This window comes from Moschus berezovskii, chromosome 6 (genome assembly GCF_049115385.1).
Source record: "Moschus berezovskii isolate FMDL1 chromosome 6, NW_MosBer_1.0, whole genome shotgun sequence".
In the NCBI taxonomy this organism is placed as follows: domain Eukaryota; kingdom Metazoa; phylum Chordata; class Mammalia; order Artiodactyla; family Moschidae; genus Moschus; species Moschus berezovskii.
Genome location: NC_142465.1, coordinates 54,448,371 through 54,475,056, shown reverse-complemented (window position 1 = coordinate 54,475,056; position 26,686 = coordinate 54,448,371). Strand labels below are relative to the sequence as shown.

General features: G+C 39.7%; 1 protein-coding gene across 1 annotated transcript in view; it reads left to right on the top strand.

Moving 5' to 3' along the window:
* The window catches only part of SRGAP1 (SLIT-ROBO Rho GTPase activating protein 1), a 327,863-nt gene that overhangs the window by 224,431 nt on the left and 76,746 nt on the right, over nt 1-26,686 (top strand). The window contains exons 7-8 of the mRNA XM_055395643.2: nt 15,822-16,043; nt 18,011-18,112. Coding sequence (XP_055251618.1) covers nt 15,822-16,043; nt 18,011-18,112 — 324 coding nt within the window. The remainder of the gene's footprint in view (nt 1-15,821; nt 16,044-18,010; nt 18,113-26,686) is intronic.

The window sequence follows — 26,686 nt, the reverse complement described above, 5'->3', positions numbered from 1 at the left end:
TAAAAAAAAAAATGATGTGTCTTAAGGAAAACTGATAAAGTGATAGAAGTACAGAGTTATCTGCTGGAATTTACTCATATTCTGCTTTGCAATGATTGAATTCAGTGATGATAATATAAAATTATTTTCTGTGGCTTATTGTGTGTCATAGTTTAGACATACAGTAGGTTAAGGCAACTATTTTTGTAGTGAGTTAAGTCCACATATTTAGCTATTATTTATTAAATATTTACTTACTTGACTGCATCAGGTCTTAGTTGCACTAAATTATTTTAAATACAGAAGCTTTTTAAAAAAAATTTTTTTTTCTTCTAGCACTCTGATGAAATGAAAGGATTTTTTTCTGCTAGATTGCTGTTAGCTTTCCTGAATAAAAATTTTAAAAAAAATTCTGACCCCTGTTTTCAAACTTAGATCTGTAAGGATTCTGCAAAATAGATGGAATATAGAGAACTCATTCTGTGTAGCAACTCGGCTTGCTTGTTTTGTTTAGGGCTTATTTTAGTGATTGGAGTATTTGGCTAAACCCAAGCCAATTTAATATGAGGATAAGTTAATCTTGAAAGGAAGTGTGAAGGTGTCAGTCCCTCAGTCATGTCTGACTCTTTGCCACCCTATGGACTGTAGCCCGCCGGACTCCTCTATCCATGGGATTCTCCAAGTCAAGAATACTGGAGTGGGTTCCCATTCCCTTCTCCAGTGGGTCTTCCCTACCCAGAGATAAAACCCAGGTCTCCTGCATTGCAGGCAGATTCTTACCATTTCAGCCACCAGGGAAGTCCCTGATCTTGAAAAGTACTTCTTTAATACCTACAAGGTGCCAAGCACTGTTCTTGATAATGGGGATCCAGCAGTAAACAAAACAGAGTCCTCACCTCCGTGGTGTTTATGTACTAGCTGGGGAGACAAGCCATAAAAAATGTACACATATATATTATCTGTGACATGTGTGTAATATGGACATATATTAAATATTTATATTTCAGTTCAGTTCAGTTCAGTCGCTCAGTCGTGTCCGACTCTCCGCGACCCCATGAATCACAGCACACCAGGCCTCCCTGTCCATCACCAACTCCCGGAGTTCACTCAAACTCATGTCCACAGAGTCGGTGATGCCATCCAGCCATCTCATTCTCGGTCGTCCCCTTCTCCTCCCGCCCCCAACCTTTCCCAGCATCAGAGTCTTTTCCAGTGAGTCAAGTCGTCGCATGAGGTGGCCAAAGTATTGCAGCTTCAGCTTTAGCATCAGTCCCTCCAATGAACATCCAGGATTGATCTCCTTTAGAATGGACTGGTTGGATCTCCTTGCAGTATAAGGGACTCTCAAGAGTCTTCTCCAACACCACAGTTCAAAAGCATCGATTCTTCGGCGATCAGCCTTCTTCACAGTCCAACTCTCACATCCATACATGACCACGGGAAAAACCATTGCCTTGACTAGACGGACCTTGGTTGGCAAAGTAATGTCTCTGCTTTTTAAAATACTATCAAGGTTGGTCATAACTTTCCTTCCAAGGAGCAAGCGTCTTTTAATTTCATGGCTGCAATCAGCATCTGCAGTGATTTTGGAGCCCAAAAAAATAAAGTCTGACACGGTTCCCACTGTTTTCCCACCTATTTCCCATGAAGTGATGGGACCAGATGCCATGATCTTCGTTTTCTGAATGTTGAGCTTCAAGCCAACCTTTTCACTCTCCTCTTTCACTTTCATCAAGAGGCTTTTGAGTTCCTCTTCACCTTCTGCCATAAGGGTAGTGTCATCTGCATATCTGAGGTTATTGATATTTCTCCCGGAAATCTTGATTCCAGCTCGTGCTTCTTCCAGCCCAGTGTTCCTCATGATGTACTCTGCATATAAGTTAAATAAGCAAGGTAACAATATACAACCTTGACGTACACCTTTTCCTATTTGGAACCAGTCTGTTGTTCCATGTCCAGTTCTAACTGTTGCTTCCTGACCTGCAGACAGGTTTCTCAAGAGGCAGGTCAGGTGGTCTGGGATTCCCATCTCTTTCAGAATGTTCCACAGTTTATTGTGATCCACACAGTCAAAGGCTTTGGCATAGTCAATGAAGCAGAAATAGATGTTTTTCTGAAACTCTCTTGCTTTCTCCATGATCCAGCGGATGTTGGCAATTTGATCTCTGGTGCCTCTGCCTTTTCTAAAACCTGCTTGAACATCTGGGAGTTCACGGTTTACATACTGCTGAAGCCTGACTTGGAGAATTTTGAGCATGATATATATAAATTAATGCTACAATGTACTACAATAAGTATTAATTTTTTTTTGCCATTGCCTTCTCCAAAAATTAATGCTTATTGTAGTACATTGTAGTAGTAACAGTGCCATGAAGAAAAATAAAATAGAGCCGTGGGGATGCTTTTTTTGATGATGTAGTCAGAAAAGCCTGATGTTTGAGCAGAAAAGTGAGCTGCAAGCTTTATCACCAACAGGGAAGAAATCTCTCATACAGAAGGACTGGCAAGGCTACAGGTGTAGAGTTGGAGGTGTGTTTGGCAAGTTCAAGGTGCCCGAGGAATAGCAAAGGAGTCCAGGATGGCTGGAGTGGAGCGAGTGAGGAAAAGGTGCTGGGAGAGAAGGGAAGCAGAAGCCCAATCATTTAGGGGCCTTGGGGCAAGGAAAAGAGTTTAGGTTTTGTTCTAAGTTTGAGGTGAAGCCATTGAAGGATTTTAAGCAAGGAAGTGACATCACCTAGTTTACATTTGAAAGACTCACTCTGCTTTCTGGGTGGAAAAGGAGGACAAGTGTGAAAAAAACAAGCTATATCTAGAGTCTTTTGTGCTTTTCCAGGCTAGAGATGATGCTGGCTTGGACTGGCATGATACTGATAGACCTGTGAGAAGTGTTTGGATTAAAAATGTATTGAAAATAGAACTAAGAGAAAATTAGAGTGGTGGGGTTTTTGTTTGTTTGTTTTTTAAAAAGGATAAAAATGACTCCTAGCTCAGGTCTTGAATAACTAGGTTAATGATAATACCCTTTGCTGAGATGGGGACCCTGGAGAGGAGCAGTAATTCTGCTCCATCTATTGCTAGTAAGGTTGAGATACCTATGGGACCTCCATATGGAGATGGATGGTAGCGTCGATACTATTAGGATATACAGGACAGGAAGAACATGTCAAGTTTATATGAGTCACCGTCATGTTTGTAGATATTTATCGACCTCTTACTATGTGACGGGGACCTAGGTTTCTAAGCATAATCTCATCTAATCATTATAACTTTGTGAGGTAAATACTGTTTTCTCCACTTTATAGATTCAAAGAACTGACTGAGGCTTAGCTACACTGTGTAACTTCCCCAAGGTTACACAGCTATTGTTGGGTTTCAGACTCAGACTTTAACCTCTAGGTTGAAATAATTCTGTTTTAAATAAATAATAGTTAAATATGCCAGCTATTTTCAAATAGCTGAATTTTTTTTAATGATCAACCTTTAATTTAAAATGTCAACAGTTCTCAAGTGATACAACTTAAATATGAATTTTAAAAGAAATGATATGAAATTGGTATTAATATATTGTCATATTCAAAAGAAACTGAGTACTCTTAGTGAAAATTGTAATTCCTGTTCATTGACTCACTTTTCAGGCAATCAGAGTGTGACTCTGTACTTTCTAAAATGGCTGCTTGTTTTCTAGGAATCCAATTTGCATATATAGTGGTAATCCTAAAAATCATTAAGCTTGACCTTTCATGGTGAAAAGGAAACTGATTATAATGTAAAGGCAACTAGAATCTTTTATGCTTTATGAGCCTATGTAGCAAAATGCCTTTTATACTGAGCTATCTAATAATTATTAGAAGGGTTGTTGTAACCTCTAGTGAGAAAAAGTTAAGACAATATTTTTAATGCACTTTGAAACATTTTGTTTGTGAAAGGACACAAAAGATACTAAATATCTTGATTAGATCAAAGCATTATACATAGTCAAAGAATTCAAGTTGAGACCTTTTTTATACAAACCTCCAGTCTCCCTAGGCTTCTGCTTAAGTCTGTATTTGTCTCATAAATTTTCTGATAGATGATGATGAATTGATATTTTAAAAGTCATATAAATTTTCGATGGAATTTATATTTTAAAGTTAGTCTTTGTATTATTATAGAAGCAGTACATTATTATAGAAATCTAGAAAATACTATAAGCAAAAATAAAATGATCACATACTTACTGCCCAAAATGGTCACTATTAAAATGTAGACTTTTTCTGTGTCCATGCATACATTTTTAGATCATACAGAGAGTACGAAATCACATTTTACATACAGCTTTATAACTTTGTCTAGTCATTGATCTCCATCCTTCCATTTCAGAAAATTTCTATCTCATCTAATAACCAAACTATATTCTCATTTGTGACCCCCAAACATGTTTCTCAGCTGGTATGTTAAAACCAGATCCAGTTTAGGATCACACATTGCATCTGTGTCATGTGTCCCTTCAGTCTGTTTTTATCCAGCCAAGTCCGTTCTTGAAGAGATAGTTGTTGAGGAGACAGTAGTTTCAGAGAAAGTCTCAGCCTCTCAATTTGTGTGATAAGTTGTTGTGATGTTATTTAGCCCATTTCTCTATCCCCTATATTTCCTATGAAGCAAACACACATCCATAGACTTTATGGATTCAAGTTAAGCACTTTGCAATGGAATACATGGGTGGTATTGCTGCATCTTGAGTAAATCTTTTTACTGCATCTTTTCCTGCCCTCGAGCTTTCCCAGCATCAGGGTCCTTTCTAATGAGTCAGTTCTTCACATCAGGTAGCCAAAGTATTGGAGCTTCAGCTTCAGCCTCAGTCCTTTCAGTGAAAATTCAGGTTGATTTCCTTTAGGATTGACCAGTTTGATCTCCTTGCTGTCCAAGGGACTCTCAAGAGTCTCCTCTAGTGCCACAGTTTGAAACCATCAATTCTTTGGTGCTCAGCTTTCTTTATAGTCCAGCTCTCACATCTATACAAGAATCCTGGAAAAACCATAGCTTTGACTAGATGGACTTTTGTCAGCAAAGTGATGTCTCTGCTTTTTAAAATGCTCTGTAGGTTTGTCATAGCTTTTCTTCTGAGGAGCAAGCTCCAAAAATCACTGTTGGCGGTGACTGCAGCCATGAAATTAAGATGCTTGCTTCTTCATTTCACTTCAGTCGCTCAGTTGTATCCACCTCTTTGTGACCCTATGGACTGCAGCATGCCAGGCTTCCCTGTCCGTCACCAACTCCTAGAGCTTGCTCAAATTCATGTCCATCGAGTCGGTGATGCCATCCAACCATCTCATCCTGTCATCCCCTTCTTCTCCCGCCTTCATTCTTTTCCAGTATTAGGGTCTTTTCCAGTGAGTCAGTTCTTTGCATTAGGTGGCCAAAGTATTGGAGTTTCAGCTTCAGCATCAGTCCTTCCAATGAATATTCAGGACTGGTTTTCTTTAGGATGGACTGGTTGGATCTCGTTGCCATCCAAGGGATTCTCAAGAGTCTTCTCTAACACCACAGTTCAAAAGCATCAATTCTTGGGTGCTCAGCTTTCTTTATAGTCCAACTTTCACATCCATACAAGACTACTGGAAACACCATAGCTTTGACTAGATGGACCTTTGTTGGCAAAGTAATGTCTCTGCTTTTTAATATGCTGTCTAAGTTGGGCATAGCTTTTCTTCCAAGGAGCAAACATCTTTTAATTTCATGGTTTAAGTCACCATCTGCAGTGATTTGGAGCCAAAAAAAATAAAGTCTGTCACTGTTTTCATTGTTTCCCCATCTATTTGCCATGAAGTGATGGGACCGTATGCCATGATCTTAGCTTGCTCCTTGGAAGAGTATAAATTAATAATGACAATTTAAGAAAATATTTTCAGATACTTCAGACTATTAACTTATATATATCTTTGTCACCTTATTTAATGGAATCTTCTTTTGTTAATTACTACAGGTCTAAAAACTTTAATAATTCAGCACTTTGATAGTAAATTTCAAGTCTTTTCCTATAGACATGGAGGTGATCTAATGTTTTTATTTTAATTTAATAATTCAAATTTTATCTGTTTTAGTTAAAATTCACCTTTACCTATCAATGTTAAGTTTGGATACTCCAGATACTGTGTTATCTTTAGGGAGATGGGAAGGGTTTGCATTGGAGGAGGGGGGAGGCAGAGGAATTATGAAATATTTCTAATGCTTTATTTATTTTAAAGAATGCAGTTGCCCTTTGTTTCTATGGGAAATCGGTTCCAGGACCCCCGTAGATATCAAAATCCCAAGGTTCTCAAATCCCTTACAGTTAGACAGCCCTTCATATCCGTGGATGTGGCACCTACAGATGTGGAGAGCCTACTGTATATGTTTGGCACTTATCTGTAAATTTGGCATGTTTTATATTTAGAAACAGAAAAAGCAGAGAGTTAGAAAACATTATAAAAGCCAGCCTTAAATAATCTAAAGTACACCAATGTACTTGAACTTGCCAGTTTTTAAATTATGATTTGTCTTTTTGTACAATTTTAAATAGTCTTCCTTTTTACACCAACTCCCTTTGTGTATTATCTCTGATTTCTACTTTTGAGTTTTTTATCATACAAGAAAAAATATTGTGAATATTTACAATGTTTTCACAATCTTGCATAGTTGGCAATTGATAACTAACTTGATAATTTTGTTTACTCTTATCTTTCAACAATTCTTTTCTCAACTATTTTATCTGTTCAATATTTAATTATAGTAAATATAAATGGTACAAATACTGTACAATCAGCTCTTGAAAGCCTAGACTAATTGAGCAAAAATATTACCTGGTGGCTCAGATGGTAAAGAATCTGAGCAATGAATCTCCTGCAATGCGGGAGACCTGGATTCGATTGCTGGGTTAGGAAGATCCCCTGGAGGAGGGCATGGCAACCCATTCCAGTATTCTTGGCTGGACAATCCCCATGGACAGAGGAGCCTGGGGTCTACAATCTATGGGGTCACAAAGAATCGGACATGACTGAACGACTAAGCAGAGCATATTAGAGAGAGCTTATTAACTGCTCTCTACATGTTCACAGTGCTTTAGCATTTGTCACTATGCTTTAGAGAAGGAGTTCACAAACTCTCTGTAAGGGGTCAGATAGTAAATATTTTAGATTTTGTGAGCCTTACCGTCTCTGTCCCTACGCAACTCTAGTGCGGAAGTAGCCACAGATAGTAAGTAAGCACATGGACGCGGTTGTGTTGCCATCAAACTTCGTTTATTATGTCAGGTCATGGGCTGGATTTTGCTCATAAGCTAGTTGGCTGACCTGTGCTTTATAGAATGAACTGAGGGTTAGTTAATCCAGAGGGTCACTTAAGCAGAAGACTGTTAAGATTCCTCTATATAGAAAGTTCTAAATAAATTTTAGTTTGTAGAGTTAACAATATCTTACTTTGGCATCAGTTGGGAAGTGAACAAAGTTAATTTTATAGTCAGGTTTTTATTATGTCATTCTAAAAAATTAATATGAATTTCAAGGATTGGCAAAGGAAATTTAATTGATTTGGGAGTTTAAAGGCATATTATAGAGTAAAATAGATTGTAGTTTCGAAAATTATAGATTTTGTATCTGTTATCATTAAATATCTCCAACATTAAGTGCAGAAGAGACCATAGCTAATTATTCTTTAAAAATCAGGATGTATTACAACCAGAAGAAAAACCATACAAGCAGCAAATATTTTTGATTGATGCTAAAATTTTTAAGTGATTGTGATTTGCTAAGAGAAAAGAGTTAGGGAGAGTACAAGTCTTAATGCTAGGAATCTCTGATCTGTAATCATATTCACCACTCTGTATATTTCAAATTCTTAAAACAACTGGTTTTAAGATCGCAGAACTCTCAGTCCAGTTCTACACCTACCCACCCTCAAAAGGCAGTCAGAGAAATAAAATCCTCCACAGTAAGATTCGATTAATGCTTTGTCCCCAAGCACCTGCCCTGTAATAATAAAATATTTGTCACCCTTTCAGTACAGTTTCGCAGTCTCCAGTTACTCCCTATAAAAGTTTGTGATCACTTTGAAGCTTGAAGGATAAATCTTACTGTTACAGAATCCCCCTACTCCAGCTGATTTTCTTGGTAGAGATTTCTGTCTTGTGTTTTATTAGCCATTTGTACAGAATAAGATTGAAATTAGATTATATATTTTGCATGTCATGTTTATTTTTATCATTTCTAAATCATCAGCTATCCTGAAACTTTTATCCTCACACATACATTTAATTAAAAAGCAACTTATTCAGAGTTCAGATTTTCCTTAATTAGTTTGACTTTTCCCCCACTACATAACGGTATTACGATTTATCTGTGAAAACCTGCCAAATTTTAACATTGCAGTCCCCATTAGGCCTGAATTCTTATTAGGAAAATTATAAAGAGATCATGTTAAATGGGTTAGGCCAGTGTAGTTACCACGTAAATTGATGTATGCATGTTTTTATCCCTTCGTAGAAGAAAGGGTTTTTAAAAACTGAAATGAGTTGGGTGACTGAAGTGGATGGCCTTAAACATTCCTTCCAAGGGAGGTGCCACGGGCCTTTGTTAAAGAATTGCACCCACCTGGTTCCACCGCAGCAGAGGCTGCCGTTTCTCAGACTCCAGTGCTCGCTTCTCCATCTTGGCTGTACCTCTGAATGTTCAAAGTTGCCTAAGACATGATCCTTGGGTGTTTTTTCTCTTGGTCCCTTGCCTCAATACTATCTTATGGTCCTTATGGTATCTTATCTTATTTTTGCTACCAGCCTTGATCATCTTAATGGGCTTCATATTTGCATATCCACAGCCCCCTGGACATCTCTAACCAGATGTCTACAGGTATCTTGAACATTTGTCCCTATTATCATCATCCTCTGCACACATAACTTTTTCTTACCCATTGTTTACATCTCAGAACATGATACCACATTCCACTCAGTTGCCCAGGCCAAAAACTCAGTTCTGTCATTCCCCACATGTAAATGTGTGAGCATAATCGTATCATCTCTACATCCAAAATAGCCCAAATCTTGGTATTTCTCACTCCCTGCATTCTCAGTCTCCTAGACAAAGCCCCTTCATCTCTTACCTGCCCTTAGGAAAGACATCCAGCTTCACTAAGACTTTCCAATCAATAATTCATTCTCTTTCCAAAAAACCAAAGTACTAAAAAAGATAAATCAGACCTGTAACCCCTGTTTAAAAACTCTTCATTCGAATAAAATTCAAGCTATTCACCAAGACCGTATGTGAACTGGCACTCACCTGCCACTCCTTGTCATCTCCTGCAACATTCTTCTTAGTCCCCAAGCTTCAGGCCTTTCTGTTACCCACACACACTCATCTTTTTCTTGCCTGAGGCCTTTCTCATTTTTTGTCTAGAGCACTCTTTGTTTCAGAACTTTCCAAGACTGATTCCTTCTTTTCATTCATGTGGCACCCAGCTGCCCTGTATAAAATAGCAGCACCCTCTCTCCCTAGCACTCCCTGTTCCTCTGTTTTTCTTCATGGCATGTATCCCCTGACCTGCATTTATTGGTACTTGCTTGATTTGTTCTCTCTCCTTTCTTGTGATTTGACTCAGGGTAGTTACAGATGTTTGGCCTGGGGAAAAAATGAGTCCAGTATGGCTCCTCTAAAGGAAATGATTGCCCCTATGGGTGGGAGCTGTATTAGGCAACAAAAGATTTTTCAGCCTACTCCTGGGCTCCAGCATATGCAATCTCAGTTCTCCTTCTCCTGTTTCCTACTTTGTATCCATTCCTATCACACAGATGTACCATCTTGACCTTTTCCTTGCTAAAGAGAAATTCCAAGCAAGTTTTGCTAAATGTTTGGCTGCAGTTGTTAAAGCAGAAACAAAAATTAAATTGTCAGCACTGGGTTGTCAAGTACCCAGACCTGAAAGCAGGTTTGTAAAAGTTGCTTGTAGTTTAGACATCCGGTTCAATCCCACAAGATGCCTCTCTGTCACAAAATGTGTTGATGGTATCTCAGGTGAAAGCTAGAGGAGAGATTAGTGAAGTACAAAGAAGAACTCAACTTTCTTCATTTGGCATCTACTGTAAAAGCGCTGAGCATGTCTATTTCTGGTCCTTGGAAAGCTCCCCATCATCATGTGAAAGCTATGTTTTGCAGTTCAGTTTGCTTGGGTTGCACTACTTTTCAGAGACTCAAAAAATGGGGTAGACCAAGTCCTTACTGAATATCCATGGTTCTGGAATGGTCAAAGCCTAGCTTATTAAAAGGAGTGATGATGTTAAGATAGAATACTTCTGCGCGAGTTGCTTCCCTCTCCATTCTCATGACAACCACTTAATTTTGGAGTCACATACAGGCTGGAGGCTGCTTTGCAAATGACATTGGCCATTACTGTTCCGGAAGCATGTATGTGGGACTTACTTCCCATGAAGTTCCATTATGGTAATCCTGTCTAAGTCCAAACTTCCACCCCACTAGGGTTCCTCATGTCATGGGGTTTATTTCCCCCCAAAAAAAGTTATCTCCCTGAACAGCTATGATCCAGTTATACCTAACATTCTGACAATATACCCACCAAGTATATACTTCAACTGATCTCTCAACCTTTGGGGTAAGAAAAAGTATCTGTCACAGGCCACAATACCTAAATTTTATCTTCATTTTTTATCCTATTTGCAACCCTTTTGCCTAAGGCAATTAGCCTTACTGTGGTGATTTAGACTAATGCCTAGTGGAATCTATCTTGGCAGATCATAGGATGTGGAAAAAAAAAATACACCCTTCAACTTCCAACAGTCTTTCTTTCCCCAGCTTTAATCCATAATTTAATATATCCATTCAGAGGTTTTCATCCATCAAACAACACTATTTTGTTTTCATGAAACATTTTATTGGTTTCTTATGTATTTTCATCATTAAATGCACTTGGGTTATAATTCAACTCTTTGTTCAAAAACTGGCTTTTCATATTGTCATTAATAATTCATAAGCTCCATAGAATTACTTTAGGCCTTTTAACCAAGTATCTTGAATCTTAATATATCCAGTGTCATTTTCGCTTCCAATTTAGAAAAAAAAAATGATTGTGACAGGCCTTGCTGTCTCAGGAGACCTTGAATAAGAATTTTATTCCTGTTTCTTGTTTCTTTTAAAGTTCAGGATGGTTTAAAAACCTGGAGTGTAGAAGATGCTACATATCACAAGTAACAAAATCATGCCAGTTACATGACCTCACAGACTAAAAAGTACCGGTAAAGGTCAGAGAAGGAAATTTTCCATCAAAGTTCGTCACAGAAATCTTCTAAGTGTTATTCTCAAAGTCCCGGAGGCACCCAGGGAGGCCCCTGGGTCAGTGACTAAACCGCGTGCCTGCTTCTCCCTAGACTATTAGGAAACCATAGTGAATTCAAAGGTCTCTTACTGGGACCAGACCCACCAGATTTGCCTGGCTGAACTGCATGTAGAAACTTGCACTGGTACTTTTAGAATCTTGACATTTGCTCCCCAAAGAAACCACATTTAGAAATTTGAGGAGTGAACTAAATCTGGAAATAATGAAAATTTGGTATGTATTTTTCAGAGCTGTAATTCAAGTAGATAGTTGGGTTTGAATTTCTTTCTTCCTCTTTCCTTCATTCTTCTGTTTTTTCCTTTCTCTTTTATGTTGAAAAGAGACTTGGTTTTTTTGGAAGGGAGGAAAAAACTTTTCTCTGGATTGTTTCTTTCCTCTCAATATCAATTTTCTATTAAGTTCCATTGGGATCTGTACTCATAAAATAAAGCAGCTTATCCAATCTGCTTCATTAAAATCAAGTTGAATCTGATTCTTTTAGAATGGTAGGGTGTATTGAAGCACTAGAACATCTTAAAGAAATGAGGCCATTTTCTTTACAAATTCATGTTTTCCTCAGATGAGGGGTTATCGAAAGAATAATTTTCAGTCCCTCTGATGCATATAAAACTGCTACATAGAACCATTATGGATTTTTGAGAAATAAGAGGAATAAAAGAGGACTTTGCTCATCCAAGGCTAGGATTTTTTAATCAACTGAAAATCAGTCCCTGTATTTGAGAGTAGCTGATTCCACTGGAAATGTATTAATGCAGAGGCTGATTGTCACATTTTACAACTGTATTTTACTTGCGTTTATAATTGTGATGTGGGAACTACTGTCTGCTTTTTTACATCAAGAAATTTTTAATCAAGTCCATTCTCTGACCTGGAGAAATGGCACCCCCAAAGGACAGAGTTCAAGACCCTTGATTGTTTTGGTGCAGTGCTTCTCAAATTTAGTGTGTGTGTGAATCAACATGTGGATCTCTTTTTTAAACTTCAGATTCTAATTCAGTCTATCAGGGGTGGGCCCAAGAGTCAGCATTTCTAACAAGCTCCAGGCGATGCTAATGCTGCTGGGCCACAGACCACACTTTGTAAAGGAAGACTATAGAATATGTTTATGTAAAAATTCCAAGTTGAAGAATTCTGAAATTGAAGGGGGAGGGTGGAATCAAGTGTGTTATCATGTCTAAGGACAGGCCGTTGATTAAATCCTGGGTCGTCGGAAAGATCCCCTGGGGAAGGGCATGGCAACCCACTCCAATATTCTTGCCTAGACAATCCCATGGACAGAGTAGCCTGGTAGGTAACAGTCCATAGGGTCGCAAAGAGTCAGACACGACTGAGAGACTTAACAACAGCAAGGACAGGCCAGCGACTGAATCTGTACCTTCATAAAACAACATGAAACATGAAACAACTTGTGTGTTAACTAAGTGTCAAGTACTAACACTCTTTTAGTAACAAACAAATGAACAACTTAAACTTGAATTCCTTGAGAATGGAGATTGTATTTTACTGAGTTCTAGTCCAGTGGTCCCCAGCCTTTTTGGCACTGGGGACAGGTTTCATGGAAGACAAAATTTTTCCACAGACGTGAGCGGGAGATGGTTTCAGGATGATTCAAGCACATTATATTTACTGTGTACTTTTTTCCAGTTATGATTACATCAGCTCAACCTCAGATCATCAGGTGTTAGATCCTGGACGTTGGGGACCCCTGTTCTTAGTCTTCATATTCCTCAATTCAGTTCAGTTCAGTAGCTCAGTCGTGTCCAACTCTTGGCGACCTCATGAATCGCAGCACGCCAGGCCTCCCTGTTCATCACCAACCCCCAGAGTTTACCCAAACTCATGTCCATTGAGTCGGTGATGCCATCCAGCCATCTCATCCTCTGTGGTCCCCTTCTCCTCCCGCCCCCAATCCCTCCCAGCATCAGAGTCTTTTCCAATGAGTCAACTCTTCACATGAGGTGGCCAAAGTATTGGAGTTTCAGCTTTAACATCAGTCCTTCCAGTGAACACCCAGGACTGATCTCCTTTAGAATGGACTGGTTGGATCTCCTTAGAGTCCAAGGGACTCTCAAGCGTCTTCTCCAGCACCACAGTTCAAAAGCATCAATTCTTCGGCGATCAGCTTTCTTCACAGTCCAACTCTCACATCCATACATGACCACGGGAAAAACCATAGCCTTGACTAGACGGACCTTTGTTGGCAAAGTAAAGTCTCTGCTTTTTAATATGCTGTCTAGGTTGGTTCAGTTCAGTTCAGTCGCTCAGTCGTGTCCGACTCTCTGCGACAGGTTGGTAGAGCCTAGCCAATGCCCAGGAATCTATTGATGGCCAATTAGTGAGCTGAGCTGAATTAAATCAGATTGAATTGATTGAATTTCATTAGAACTATATAAGGATGACTTGCTTTTGTATATTTAAAACCACTAGTTTTATATTTGTATTGCTTTTATGTACAGATTTAATACTCTGTCAGTAATTTATAATTGACCAATATTCAGACTTGTTTTCCTTTAAAAGTATACCCTTAAAATGCAATGTGAAAAAATAAATATAAATCAAAGGTAGTGAAGATTCAAGAAGCCAAAGCCCTGGTATGCCTAGGAGTATTAAACAAAATTCCATCTCCAGTAAAAGGACTTTGACAATCATTTCTTATTTAAAAATTTTATTCTGGAGATAAGAAAGAAGGCATTCCTGGGGTATTTAGGCAGATTCAAACCTGTTCTTCCCATTTCTGAAAGAGTATACTTTAATATTGTCTTCAGTAAATTATTCAGATATCAAAATGTTACAGTTAGTATGTTTGCATCGTAGAAGGATTTCAGAAAATCACTGTATCAATTTCAGTATACATGAACAAACTTGAATGCTATTTTTTATTATTTCCTTTCAATGTTTGATTTTGCTTCTTGTATTTTTAATAACTTTATTGAGATATAATTCACATACCCTACAGTTAACTCATTAAAAATCCACAATTGGCTTTTACTATATTCACAGAGCTGTGTATATATTGCCACAAAACAATTTGAGAACATTTTCATTACTCCAAAAAATCCTGTACCCCTTAGCCATCACTTCCTAGTTCCTTTATCCGCTAAATTATCTTCTGTCTCTGCTGCTGCTGCTGCTAAGTCACCTCAGTCGTGTCCGACTCTGTGTGACCCCATAGACAGAAGCCCACCAGGCTCCCGCATCCCTGGGATTCTCCAGGCAAGAACACTGGAGTGGGTTGTCATTTCCTTCTCCAATGTGTAAAAGTAAAAAGTGAAAGTGAAGTCGCTCAGTCGTGTCCGACCCTTAGCGACTCCACGGACTGCAGCCTACCAGGCTCCTCCATCCATGGGATTTTCTAGGCAAGAGTACTGGAGTGGCTTGCCATTGTCTCTGAGCAACCACTAATTTACTTTCTGTCTCTATAAATTTGCCTCTTCTGGACATTCATATAAATGGAGCCATACGATGTGTGGTCTCTTGTGACTGGCCCCTTTCACTTAGTGTACTATTTCAAGGCTGATCCATGTTGCAGAATGTTATCAATATTTCGTTCCTTTTTATGGCTGTATAATACTTCCTTTGGAGAAGGAAATGGCAACCCTCTCCAGTATTCTTGATGGAGAATCCCATGGACAGAGGAGCCTTGTGTGCTGCCATCCACAGGCTTGGAAAAAGAGTTGGATACAACTGAGCGACTGAACAACGATATTTCCTTTTGTTTATATATTTGTTGATGGGCATCTAGGTATTTCCATTCAGTTGTTAATAATGCTGCTATAAACATTCCTGTACAAGTTTTTGTGTGAAAGTATATTTTTATTTGTCTTATATGTATACCTAAGGAATTGCCAAGTCATATGTTAACTCTGTGTTTATTAACCTTTTGACCTGTCAAGACTCTTTTCCAAAGTGGCTGCAATGCTTTACATTCCCATCAGCAATGTTTGAGGATTCCAGTTTCTCTACATCCTCCCCAATCCTGTTTTTATCTATCTGTTTGATCATAGCTGTCTTAGTGATATCTCAGTGTGGTTTTGACTTGCATTTCCCTGATTACTTATCATGTTGAGTATCTTTTCACATGCTTCTTGACCATTTGTATTTTTTTTCTTTTTTGGGAAATATCTAGCAGATTCGTTGCCCGTTTCTTAGTTGGGTTGTCTTTTTATTATTGAGTTATCAGAGGTCTTTATATTATCTAGATACCAATTCATAATCAGATAACATGATGAGAAGAATATTTTTCCCATTCTCTGGGTTTTCTTTTCACTTGATAGTGCCCTTTGAAGCACAGAAGTCTTCAAATATGATGAAACCCAATTTATTTTTTCTTTTGTTGATTGTGTTTTGATACTGATCCAAGAACCCAATGCTAGTTGAAAGGTAATGAAAGGTTTACTCCGAAGAATTTTATAGTTTTCTAGCTGTCACATTTTGGTCTTTGATCCATTTTTAGTTAATTTTTGTATATGATTTCCTTTTATTTTTTTAAGTGCTGTGATCTTGGCTACCATGCAAGTCTAAACAGAGCCCTGAGAACATATCTCTCTGCGGAGTATAACCTTGAAACCTCCAGACATGAGGGCTTAGACATTATTGAGAATGCAGTTGACAATTTGGAGCCCAGGAGTGATAAGCAGAGATTCATGGAGATGTACCCTGCTGCGTTCTGTCCACCAATGAAGTTTGAGTTTCAATCTCACATGGGTGATGAGGTCAGTATTTGAGTATTTTAAAAATAATGAATTGTCTCTAAGCTTACATTACTCTTTCCCTGCTGTACCCAGCAGTTGTAAGAATTCTCAATTGATTTCTCACTCCTGCCTTTGCATGGGGTCTTAGCATAATACTCTGTGATCAACTGCTGCCACTTTTTAAAGCAAGGGTCAAACACCCCAGTGCCTCCAGAGGCCAAAGAGAGAGGTGCAAGCTGGCTTGCGTGTGAGCACTAAACTGTTGAAGGATAATTAATGAGTTCTTCCTTTCCCTCAAGATACTCAAATATAAGTTTAAGACAAAACATTTTGTTGGCCCAATAGAAGCTATCTGAAGACTTCTTATAATCCTGATTTAAAGATCCCCATAAAGAAAAATAATTACAAATGGCAGGAAAATGAAAGTGAGGAAAAAGGATACAAAACATTTTTTAAGACTCAAGTTGTCTCCAGACTTGTTAAAATGAGCATTAGAAATGATGTATTATTGTAGGTTCTTCATATGAATTTAGCTTTGTCTTATTCTGTGCAAGGAAAGAATCCATTTAAACCATTTATGAGTTTCAGTGGTATATTTATTGTCTATGAACAGGAGGAAACAAGAAAAATCAATTATTGGAGCATGCTATATAGCACTCGGTGTCCCAGCTGTGCTGGGATACTCATAGATTAAAATACTCATAGATTAAAAACTCAATTTTAGCTTATTGTGGTGACAGTATGTTTTTAAAAATAGATGTTAATTAATTTTCATGGCAGATTTCTTCTTTAATTCCATAATTTCTTTGGAACACCTAATGTTAAAATTTAAAGGATATGTATATATGTACCTGATATATTTCTAACCTAATTTTATTTTTGCTTGATTTGATAGAGTGAATTACTTGAGTAAAAGTGGTAAGCAGTTTTTATGCCAATAGCACATGAATTTTACGGGCGAGTGGCTTATCCCACCCAGAGTTTTGTTTGTAAAACCAATTGGTTACTGTTTTAATCTTTCGGTTAGGGATAGATATGTTAAACACAGAATGATAAAATGTCCAGACAAGTGATTTCAGTTGGGTTTGAAGTTTTTACTTTTTAAAAAAACTATTATTTTTTTTAATATAGTAAACCTCTTGCCCTTTTTTAGGGCCAGTTCTGCCTGTGAGCAATAGTGTCTATGATGTCTTAGAGACTCCATAAAAGGAAACCCTCATCTGCCAAGACCATTTCTGTGACCAGAAACATGAGAAGAAATTGTTTGTTTCTAATCTGATTCTATTATAATTAAAGGTCTCTATTTTTTACCCTAATTGAGATTGTGGCCAAAATATCTTTCTACCAAAGCCTAAGACCAGTGACTTTTTCAGTTTCATGATTTGGCTGATAATTGGCAAGAAAAGCCATGGATGAAAGATACAAAAAATGCACTTTTTCTGAGTTTTCAGAGTGTGCCAAGCAGTGCTATAAGTGCTTCATGAACATCATCCTATTTCACCCCCACCACAACCCTATGGCACAGGTACTCTTACTGTCCCCATTTTACAGACAAGGAAACTGAGGTTTAGTAACTTACCGCAGTCACCCAGCTGACTATAATTGGTAGGCTCTGCCACCTGCCCTGCTTTGCCTGCATGACCATATGTTTGGATCATCCTTCACATTCTGCCAGGTACTTATTATACAAGATAGGCGTCAGCATCAGAGCTCTGTCTCCAGCAACTTCCACGTTCTTCAAGGGAGGCTTCCTACAGCTGCTTTCTTCCCAGTCTTATCCAGGCCAAGCAGCTGCATCCCACTCTCGCCACTTACATAACAAGTGCACATTTAACAATGAAGTGTTGAGGTGGCTGTTAAAAGTAAAATATGTAATTGGAATCTTGAGGGGATCCGCGATTCTTGCAGCCTTTACATGGGAGAACCGTGCCTCAGGAGACTGGCTACAGGGCGCCCTGTTGTAACTGTGGTCTCTGATTCCCCAATAGGTGTGTCAGGTCAGTGCCCAGCAGCCAGTCCAGGCGGAGCTCATGCTCAGGTACCAACAGCTGCAGTCCCGCCTGGCCACACTCAAGATCGAGAGCGAGGAGGTAAGCGTGCTTTCTGCCTCCACAAGTAATCTAATTCAGTGTAAACTGGAAGACGGTTTCACTTGACTTAGCCATTTAACGGTGTAACTGCAGTCTCTTCATCATGCATTTGCAGCTAAAACAGGGTTCCTAAAATACTCCTTATAGAGGATAAATGCAAAGGTTCTGTATTCCACCACGAAAGTATTAGTCACTCAGTTATGTCCAACTCTGTGTGACCCCATAGACAGTAGCCCACCAGGCTCTTCCGTCCATGGGATTTCCCAGGCAGGAATACTGGAGTGGGTTATCATTTCCTTCTCCAGGGAATCTTCCTGCCCCAGGGATCAAACCAGGTCTCCTGCACTACAAGCTACCTCTTAGCATCTGAGCCACCAGGAAAGACCACAGATGACTACTTTACCAGGGACTTACTACATCCACATAACACACCTTTTATTCTTAAATACTGAAGGTAGTTCCCAGTAGATTATCAAATCCAACATATGTTCCAAGAATCTACATGAATATGTGGAAAGAAATGCCTGATGTATTAATTTAATCCTAATTTTTTAAATTAGTACTTTTTTATGCTTTTTTTGTATCTTTAGGTTTTTGATACTGAACATGGCATTACTGATACAATTAGTACAAAGTAGTATTTTAAAATAGTACTTATGGTAAAACAGTTATCCTCCAATTAAAAATAAAAGTTAAAAAAACAGTACTTGAATGGGAGTATAAAACTGTTTATTTGCTGACATTAGTGGACTTAAATGGACAGAACATAGAATGTGAATTATAAATACATGTTGAACCAGAAAGCAGTCGTACAATTCAGCTGCCTGTTCTGAAATTAATTTAATTGAATCCACATTCTCTTTAAATAAGAATAGGAACCAAAATGTTTCTTATATTAGTCAACATACTCACTTGTAACTTACAGGAACCCAAATCAAACTTAGTCCAGTCTCACAGCTTACTTATTGGTCAGTGTTTACAGTGGTGATTGGATCTGTGTCCAGATAAAATTACCAGGAACCTCTTTTCATCACTTTGAAGTCACACCTTCATATGTGTTGGTAGGAAGTCTCTCTCCATGTCCTGTACTGGGAGATCCAGGACCACATACTCCCTACAGTTTACCTTCTCACCCCTTCCCAACATCCTTGTCTCTGAAATAGGATCTTCCATTGGCCTGACCTAAGTCATGCATACTTTTGGTTCAACTGTTACATCCAGGAAATAGGCTTCTCTCATTGGCCAGACTAGCTTTTGTGCCCATTTGATTGACAGCCAAAGCAGAAATATGTATTTCTAGAGGCAAGCAGTTTCCAAAAGGAAGGGATGTGGTACAGAAAAGGGGAAAAAAAAACAAGAATTTGCACTTGATAAAATAATCAAAATTCACTTAGTGCCCCTCTTTTAATTTCACTGAGATGTTTCGAACATGTGAATTTGAATATGTGAATGTATATTTGTTTCTGTTAAGAAAGAGGACCATGTTTCTACACCAGAATAGTTTGGTCAAAACCCATTGCAGCCTTTTTTGGTTTCTGTTCTTTCTGAAAGAACCAAACCACCCCTTATTCAAACATATGGGTGTTTAAGATGCAGCCCGTGTGATTAAAACTTCAGTCTCTGTGTAAAGTCCCACTAATGAGCTTTTCCAAAGGAGAACTGTTGCTCTCCTTGAGGTGTTTTTAGAGCTTAGGGTCTTGGCTTGGCATCACAAAATACTCACCTAATAGCAGTTTACTGGATCCTATTAGGCCTAGGGTTTGTATGCATAGTGACTTCCAATTTTTTTTTTTTTCATGCATATGCTCTGGTGGTTTTATTTGGAAACAGCCTCTAAACTCTAGGAAAATAGTGTGTTATACACAAGGTCAACACTGGCAGCACACAGACCTATTTTATTTGGCTCCCACAGTTTAGACCTATTAAAAATGGGGAAGTGTGGCAACTCTGGCCCTGTGCTGCCTCAGGAAGGGAAAGCTGGGGTACTTGAATTCCACATTGCTGTAGTCGTTCAGCTCCTGATTTTCGTCCATTTGCATTACCTGTCTGGCCTCTGCAACCCTTTGAGTTTATGACCCTGGTCTTCTCCTTTGGGCATAAAGTGGAGAAGCACAATATCTTTATAAACTAATAGGAGAAGACAGTGCTTTCTGAGGGCTAATTTTTTTTGAAATTTATTGTAGAAACAAGTGAATTAGATTGTCCTGAAGTTTCTTGTGGGCATGACAAGTAGTTTATGATGGCTGGATCTGGAACAGACTGTAGTAGAATGGAATCCCCAAGGAAAGTAAGATTGAAATTGGATTTATGACAACCAGCAGATGTCCTTAGGTAGAGAAAGAGGGAAAGAGGTTTCAATATATTTCAAAGTTGGAGACTAAAGCAGTTTGGTTGTCACCCAGCCTCTCCTTGGGAGATAAACTGAAGGTGAAGTTGAAATCATGTTACAAGAGGCATTGAGAGCCAACTTAAGGAGTTTTAATGCTGTGGGTAGGTTCATTTCAGTACAATAAATATTTATTGAGTGACTTTTACATTCCACATATTTTGCCAGGTGTGGAAAGTGGGGAGATGAATAAGTTACAGTTAACTTGTATCTAGTGGAACAAGCAGTCTATAACAAGTCATGTGTACAGTGTGCAACATAAGAGAACTAACTTGGGAACAACAGAGCAATCATTGTTGATTGGAAGGGCCTGTGTAGCATGTTTCTCCACCATGAATAAGAAGTTTGCCTTTGATCTTCCACTGATAGACAGAAAATTGACACCTTAGTAACAGTCCAAAATATGTAAGAAACACATGCATAATTCCGTATAATTTTATGCCTCTGTACAAACATATATATATACTCATAAAGTCTTAAATTCATTGGAAAGATTTTAACTAACTAAAAATAATATGACTGCCCAGTGGAAAGATCAAAGTTGAGGGAGAATTTCATCCAAACTTATAAAGCTTATATAGGGCAGCTAGCTAGAATATGAATCTTTTTACCCAATCTTAGACAACCATAAATACTGGGCACCGTTTGGAACTATAGGAGACCATCTTAAAAGGGAGAGCCCACAGACCACGTCTGGTCACAAATTTTATTTGCTATAGAGTGCTTGATTTTTTTAAAATTGTTACTGTCATTTAAAAATTGGAAGTTTTGCCTAAAAGTTTGGATTTTTCAGCTTGTAAAAGTGAGATCTTAACATTACTAGACCTTCATTTCTGTAGGATGGTAACTGACTTGGGCTAAATAGTATGTATTCCCCTTAGACATAGAACTCATGCTTCCTATTTGCCATGCACACCATTCAGCCCACTTGTCTATTTTCATTACTCGACTGGTCCTGAAAGATACCTGAATTTTGAGCACTTGTCTTAAAACAAAGAGAAAAGAGCAGTAAGCGTTTGTGAAACGACTTCATACACAACTTTACATTTGCCTGTTAAACCTTTTTAAATGAGCTTGTAGTTTCATTATGTATAAACTTGCATCAGTGGTACCTGAGTCTTATGATTCCAACTTCTAGTCAGCCAATCCACAAATGTTTATTAGTGTCCACCATTTATTGTGCCCAAAGAATTAAGCAGGGCCTGCTGCCCATATAGCTCCCAATTTTTTTCTTCTTTTTTAAACTTAAATGTATAACTTTTTATTAAAACTTTAAAGTGAAACATTAATAAACATTACTGTTAAAGGCAACACTTTGAAAACAACCTAAATCTAAATGATCATATATACCATTCTCACTATAAACATTTTCCAGACTCTTTCCAACCTAATGTTACACAGCTTTGTCCGCTTTCTGAACGTTTACAGCTCAAGTGAAATAGGGAGTTTCAGAGGTACAGGCTCCCAATTACAAAATAAATGAGTCAAAGGGATGAAATGTACAGAATGAGGAATATAGTCAATAGCTATGTGATATCTTTGTGACATGTGACAGGTGGTAACTAGGCCTAAGATGGTGATCATTTTGTAATGTATGGAAATGTCACATCACTGTGTTGTACACCAGAACTAATATGATGCTGTAGGTCAATTATACTTCAGAAACAGACAAACATACAGAAAAAGAGAAGGGACTGGAGGGGAGGGGGAATTAGATGAAGGTCATCAAAAGGTACAAACTTCTAAGTTATAAAATAAATTATTATTTAATACTAGGGGTGTAATGTACAACATGATTAATATAATTAACACTGCTGTGTGTTATATTTGGAATTTGTTAAGAGAGTAACTTTTTTGTATCAGTGAGATGATGCCTGTTCAATGAACTTATTGTGATAAGCATTTCATAATGTATGTTAAGTCAAATCATTATGCTCTGTATTTTAAACATTTGTAGTGATATATTAGAAAGAAAAAGAAAAAAGGAAGAAAAGGAAAGGGAAAGAAAAAGTTTTCTTTTAGGCTTTGCCATAAGCATTTCAGCTTAGGGTCATTCTTGTGGCTTCTTTGTTTCAAAGCTAGCCTCTGGAGGAATTTCCCATAGATCACATTTCCCTTTCCTTAGAGTTCCTCATTCTCCCTTTGTTGCAGGAAATGGGATGTGAAAGGATGGTCATGTCCCAGGCTTCAGGCAAGTTCCTAGTTGGGCCACCATGTGAGGGTCCTTGGCTTCACACAGGAAAGAATTCAAAAGTGAGGAAAGGTAAAGTCAAAGAGAGTTTATTTAGAGAGATAAACATTCCATAGGCAGAATGCTGTTGTCTCAGAAGCAGCCCAGGAGGACTAGTTTTATGGGCTGGATAATCATAGCTAACATGTGGGAAGACTATTGTATTTGGGACAAAGGGCAGAGATTTCCAGGAATTGGGCCACTATCACTTCCACTTTTTGGCCTGTTATGGTCAGTTTCAGAATTGTCACAGTTCCTGTGAGTGTCTCCTTTCAGTTCAGTTCAGTTCAGTCGCTCAGCCGTGTCTGACTCTGCGACCCCATGAATCACAGCACGCCAGGCCTCCCTGTCCATCGCCATCTTCCGGAGTTCACTCAAACTCATGTCCATCGAGTTGGTGATGCCATCCAGCCATCTCATCCTCTGTCGTCCCCTTCTCCTCCCGCCCCCAGTCCCTCCCAGCATCAGAGTATTTTCCAGTGAGTCAACTCTTCACATGAGGTGGCCAAAGAATTGGAGTTTCAGCTTTAGCATCAGTCCTTCCAATGAACACCCAGGACTGATCTCCTTTAGAATGGACTGGTTGGATCTCCTTGCAGTCCAAGGGACTCTCAAGAGTCTTCTCCAACACCACAGTTCAAAAGCATCAATTCTTCGGCGCTTCGCTTTCATTGAACCTTGCTTCTATCACCAGTCACATCCACAACTGGTTATTGTTTTTGCTTTAGCATATGCTTGAGAGTCCCTTATACTGCAAGGAGATCCAACCAGTCCATTCTAAAGGAGATCAATCCTGGATGTTCATTGGAGGGACTGATGCTAAAGCTGAAACTGCAATACTTTGGCCACCTCATGCGACGAGTTGACTCACTGGAAAAGACTCTGATGCTGGGAAAGGTTGGGGGCGGGAGGAGAAGGGGACGACAGAGAATGAGATGGCTGGATGGCATCACCGACTCTGTGGACATGAGTTTGAGTGTACTCCGGGAGTTGGTGATGGACAGGGAGGCCTGGCGTGCTGTGATTCATGGGGTCGCGGAGAGTCGGACACAACTGAGCGACTGAACTGAACTGAACTGATGCTAATTACCCAAAGATGGAGAAGCTGTATACAGTCAGCAAAAACAAGACCGGGAGCTGACTGTGGCTCAGATCCTTATTGCAAAGTTCAGACTTAAGTTGAAGAAAGTAGGGAAAACCTCTAGACCATTCAGGTATGACCTAAATTAAATCCCTTATGATTATACAGTGGAAGTGAGAAACAGATCAAGGGATTATTCTGCTAGAGAGAGTGCCCGAAGAACTATGGACAGAGGTTCATGACATTGTACAGGAGGCAGTGATCAAGACCATCCCCAAGAAAAAAAAATGCAAAAAGGCAAAATGGTTGTCTGAGGAGGCCTTACAAATAGCTGAGCAAAGAAGAGAAGCTAAAAGCAAAAGAGAAAAGGAAAGATACAGCCATCTGAATGCAGAGATCCAAAGAATATCAAGGAGAGATAAGAAAGCCTTCCTCAGTGATCAATGCAGAGAAACAGGAAAACAATAGAATTGGAAAGACATCTCTTCAAGCAAATTAGATATACCAAGGGAACGTTTCGTGCAGAGATGGGCACAATAAAGGACAGAAATAGTATGGAACTAACAGAAGCACATGTGAGAGTTGGACTGTGAAGAAAGCTGATCACCAAAGAATTGATGCTTTTGAACTGTGGTGCCAGAGAAGACTCTTGAGAGTCCCTTGGACTGCAAGGAGATCCAACCAGTCCATTCTAAAGGAGATCAATCCTGGGTGTTCATTGGAAGGACTGACGCTAAAGCTGAAACTGCAATACTTTGGCCACCTCATGTGACGAGTTGACTCACTGGAAAAGACTGATGCTGGGAGGGATTGGGGGCGGGAGGAGACGGGGACAACAGAGAATGAGATGGCTGGATGGCATCACTGACTCGATGGACATGAGTTTGAGTGAACTCCGGGAGTTGGTGATGGACAGGGAGACCTGGTGTGCTGTAATTCATGGGGTCGCAAAGAGTCAGACACGACTGAGCGACTGAACTGAACTGAACTGAACTGAACAGAAGCAGAAGATATTAAGAGGTGGCAAGAATACATAGAAGAACTGTACAAAAAAAATTCTTCATGACACAGATAAGCATGATGGTGTGTTCCCTCAGCTAGAGCCAGACATCCTGGAATGCAAAGTCAAGTGGGCCTTAGGAAACATCACTATGAACAAAGCTAGTTGAGGTGATGGAATTCCAGTTGAGCTATTTCAAATCCTAAAAGATGATGCTGTGAAAGTACTGCACTCAATATGCCAGCAAATTTAGAAAATGCAGCAGTGGCCACAGGACTGGAAAAGGTCAGTCTTCATTCAAGAAAAGGCAATGCCAAAGAATGTTCAAACTACTGCACAAGGAGAAGGAACAAGATGGTGGATGAATAGGACGGCAAGACCACTCTCTCCCCCACAAATTCATCAAAATAACATTTGAACGCGGAATAAAGTCCACAAAACAACTTCTGAATGCTGGCAGAGGACATCAGGCACCCAGAAAAGCAGCCCACTGTCTTCAAAAGGAGGTAGGAAAAAACATAAAGAGAGACAAAAGAGGTAAGGACAGAGCTCCATCCCAGGAAGGGAGACTTTAAAAAGAGAAGTTTCCAAACACCAGGAAACACTCTCACTGGCTAGTCTGTGGCGAGCCTTGGAAACTCAGAGGGTCACATAACCAGGAGGAAAAAAGAAAGAAATAATTAAAACCCACAGATTACCCACCAAACGGTAACTCCCAGCGGAGAAGCAGGGCAGACACCTGCATACGCCATTAGCAAACGGGGGCTGGGCAGGGAGGAGCCGGCTGAACTGCTTAGAGAGAGGACTGGGCTTGACTGCCAGACTAGGATAGCTTCCCCAGGAAAAGGCGGAAAGCTCTAACCTAAGACTCCACCAGCCCCGCTCATAGAACAAAGGGCTGAGCAGAGCGAGCTGGCTGCAGTCAGTCCATCCCCCATCCCCCACCGAGACAGGCAAGGGAGGTCAGCCAGAGCCGGAGGGGGCAACCGCAGCCCCAGAAAGGCATCCGATACAAACTGCAGGCAGGCTTGTTGCTAATCAAGACTTCTTGGGCTCAGGCCGGTAGATATCCGCCTGAGAAGGTGCGCCAGTTATACACCCAGAAAACCGAGTGGCAGGGACTGGGGAGGCGATAAGTCGCAGCGACCGCGCTCGCCAAACACCTGGTCACCTGAGCTGCTCGGACCAGGGAAGGCACAAAACGCAGACCCAGCCAAGTCTGCGCCTTTGTGGAGTACCCAAGAAACTGAACTTGAGCCGCTCAGACCTGGGAAGTACATACAACCCAGCACCGGCCTGGGACAGTTCCCGGCAGAGCAACCTAGAGCCTGTGCAGTGTAGACTGGGACAGCACACGCGCTGTGAGCGGGGGCAAACCCAGTGTGGCCGAGACGCCGTGAGCACTCCCCACAGATGCCAGAGATACTTGTCTGCAGCGTTCATCCCTTCCCAGAACAGGACTGAACAACTGAGCCTTAAAAAGTGTCCACCTGCCCCCTAGTATCAGGGCGGAAATTAGACACTGAAGAGACCAGCAAACAAAAGCTAAAACAGAGGGAACCACCTTGGAAATGACAGATAGAGAAGGCTAGAGACTACTCCAAGAATAAGACCAAAAACCAGAGGCAAGAGGCTTAAGCCCAAATCCTGAGAACACCAGAGAACTCCTGACTCTAGGGAACATTAATCGATAGGAGCTCATCAAACGCATCCATACCTACACTAAAACCAAGCACCACCGAAGGGTCAACAAGTTCCAGAGCAAGACATACCACGCAAATTTTCCAGCAACACAGGAAAATAGCCCTGAGCTTCAATATACAGGCTGCCCAAAGTCACTCCAAACCCACTGACATCTCATAACTCATTATTGGACA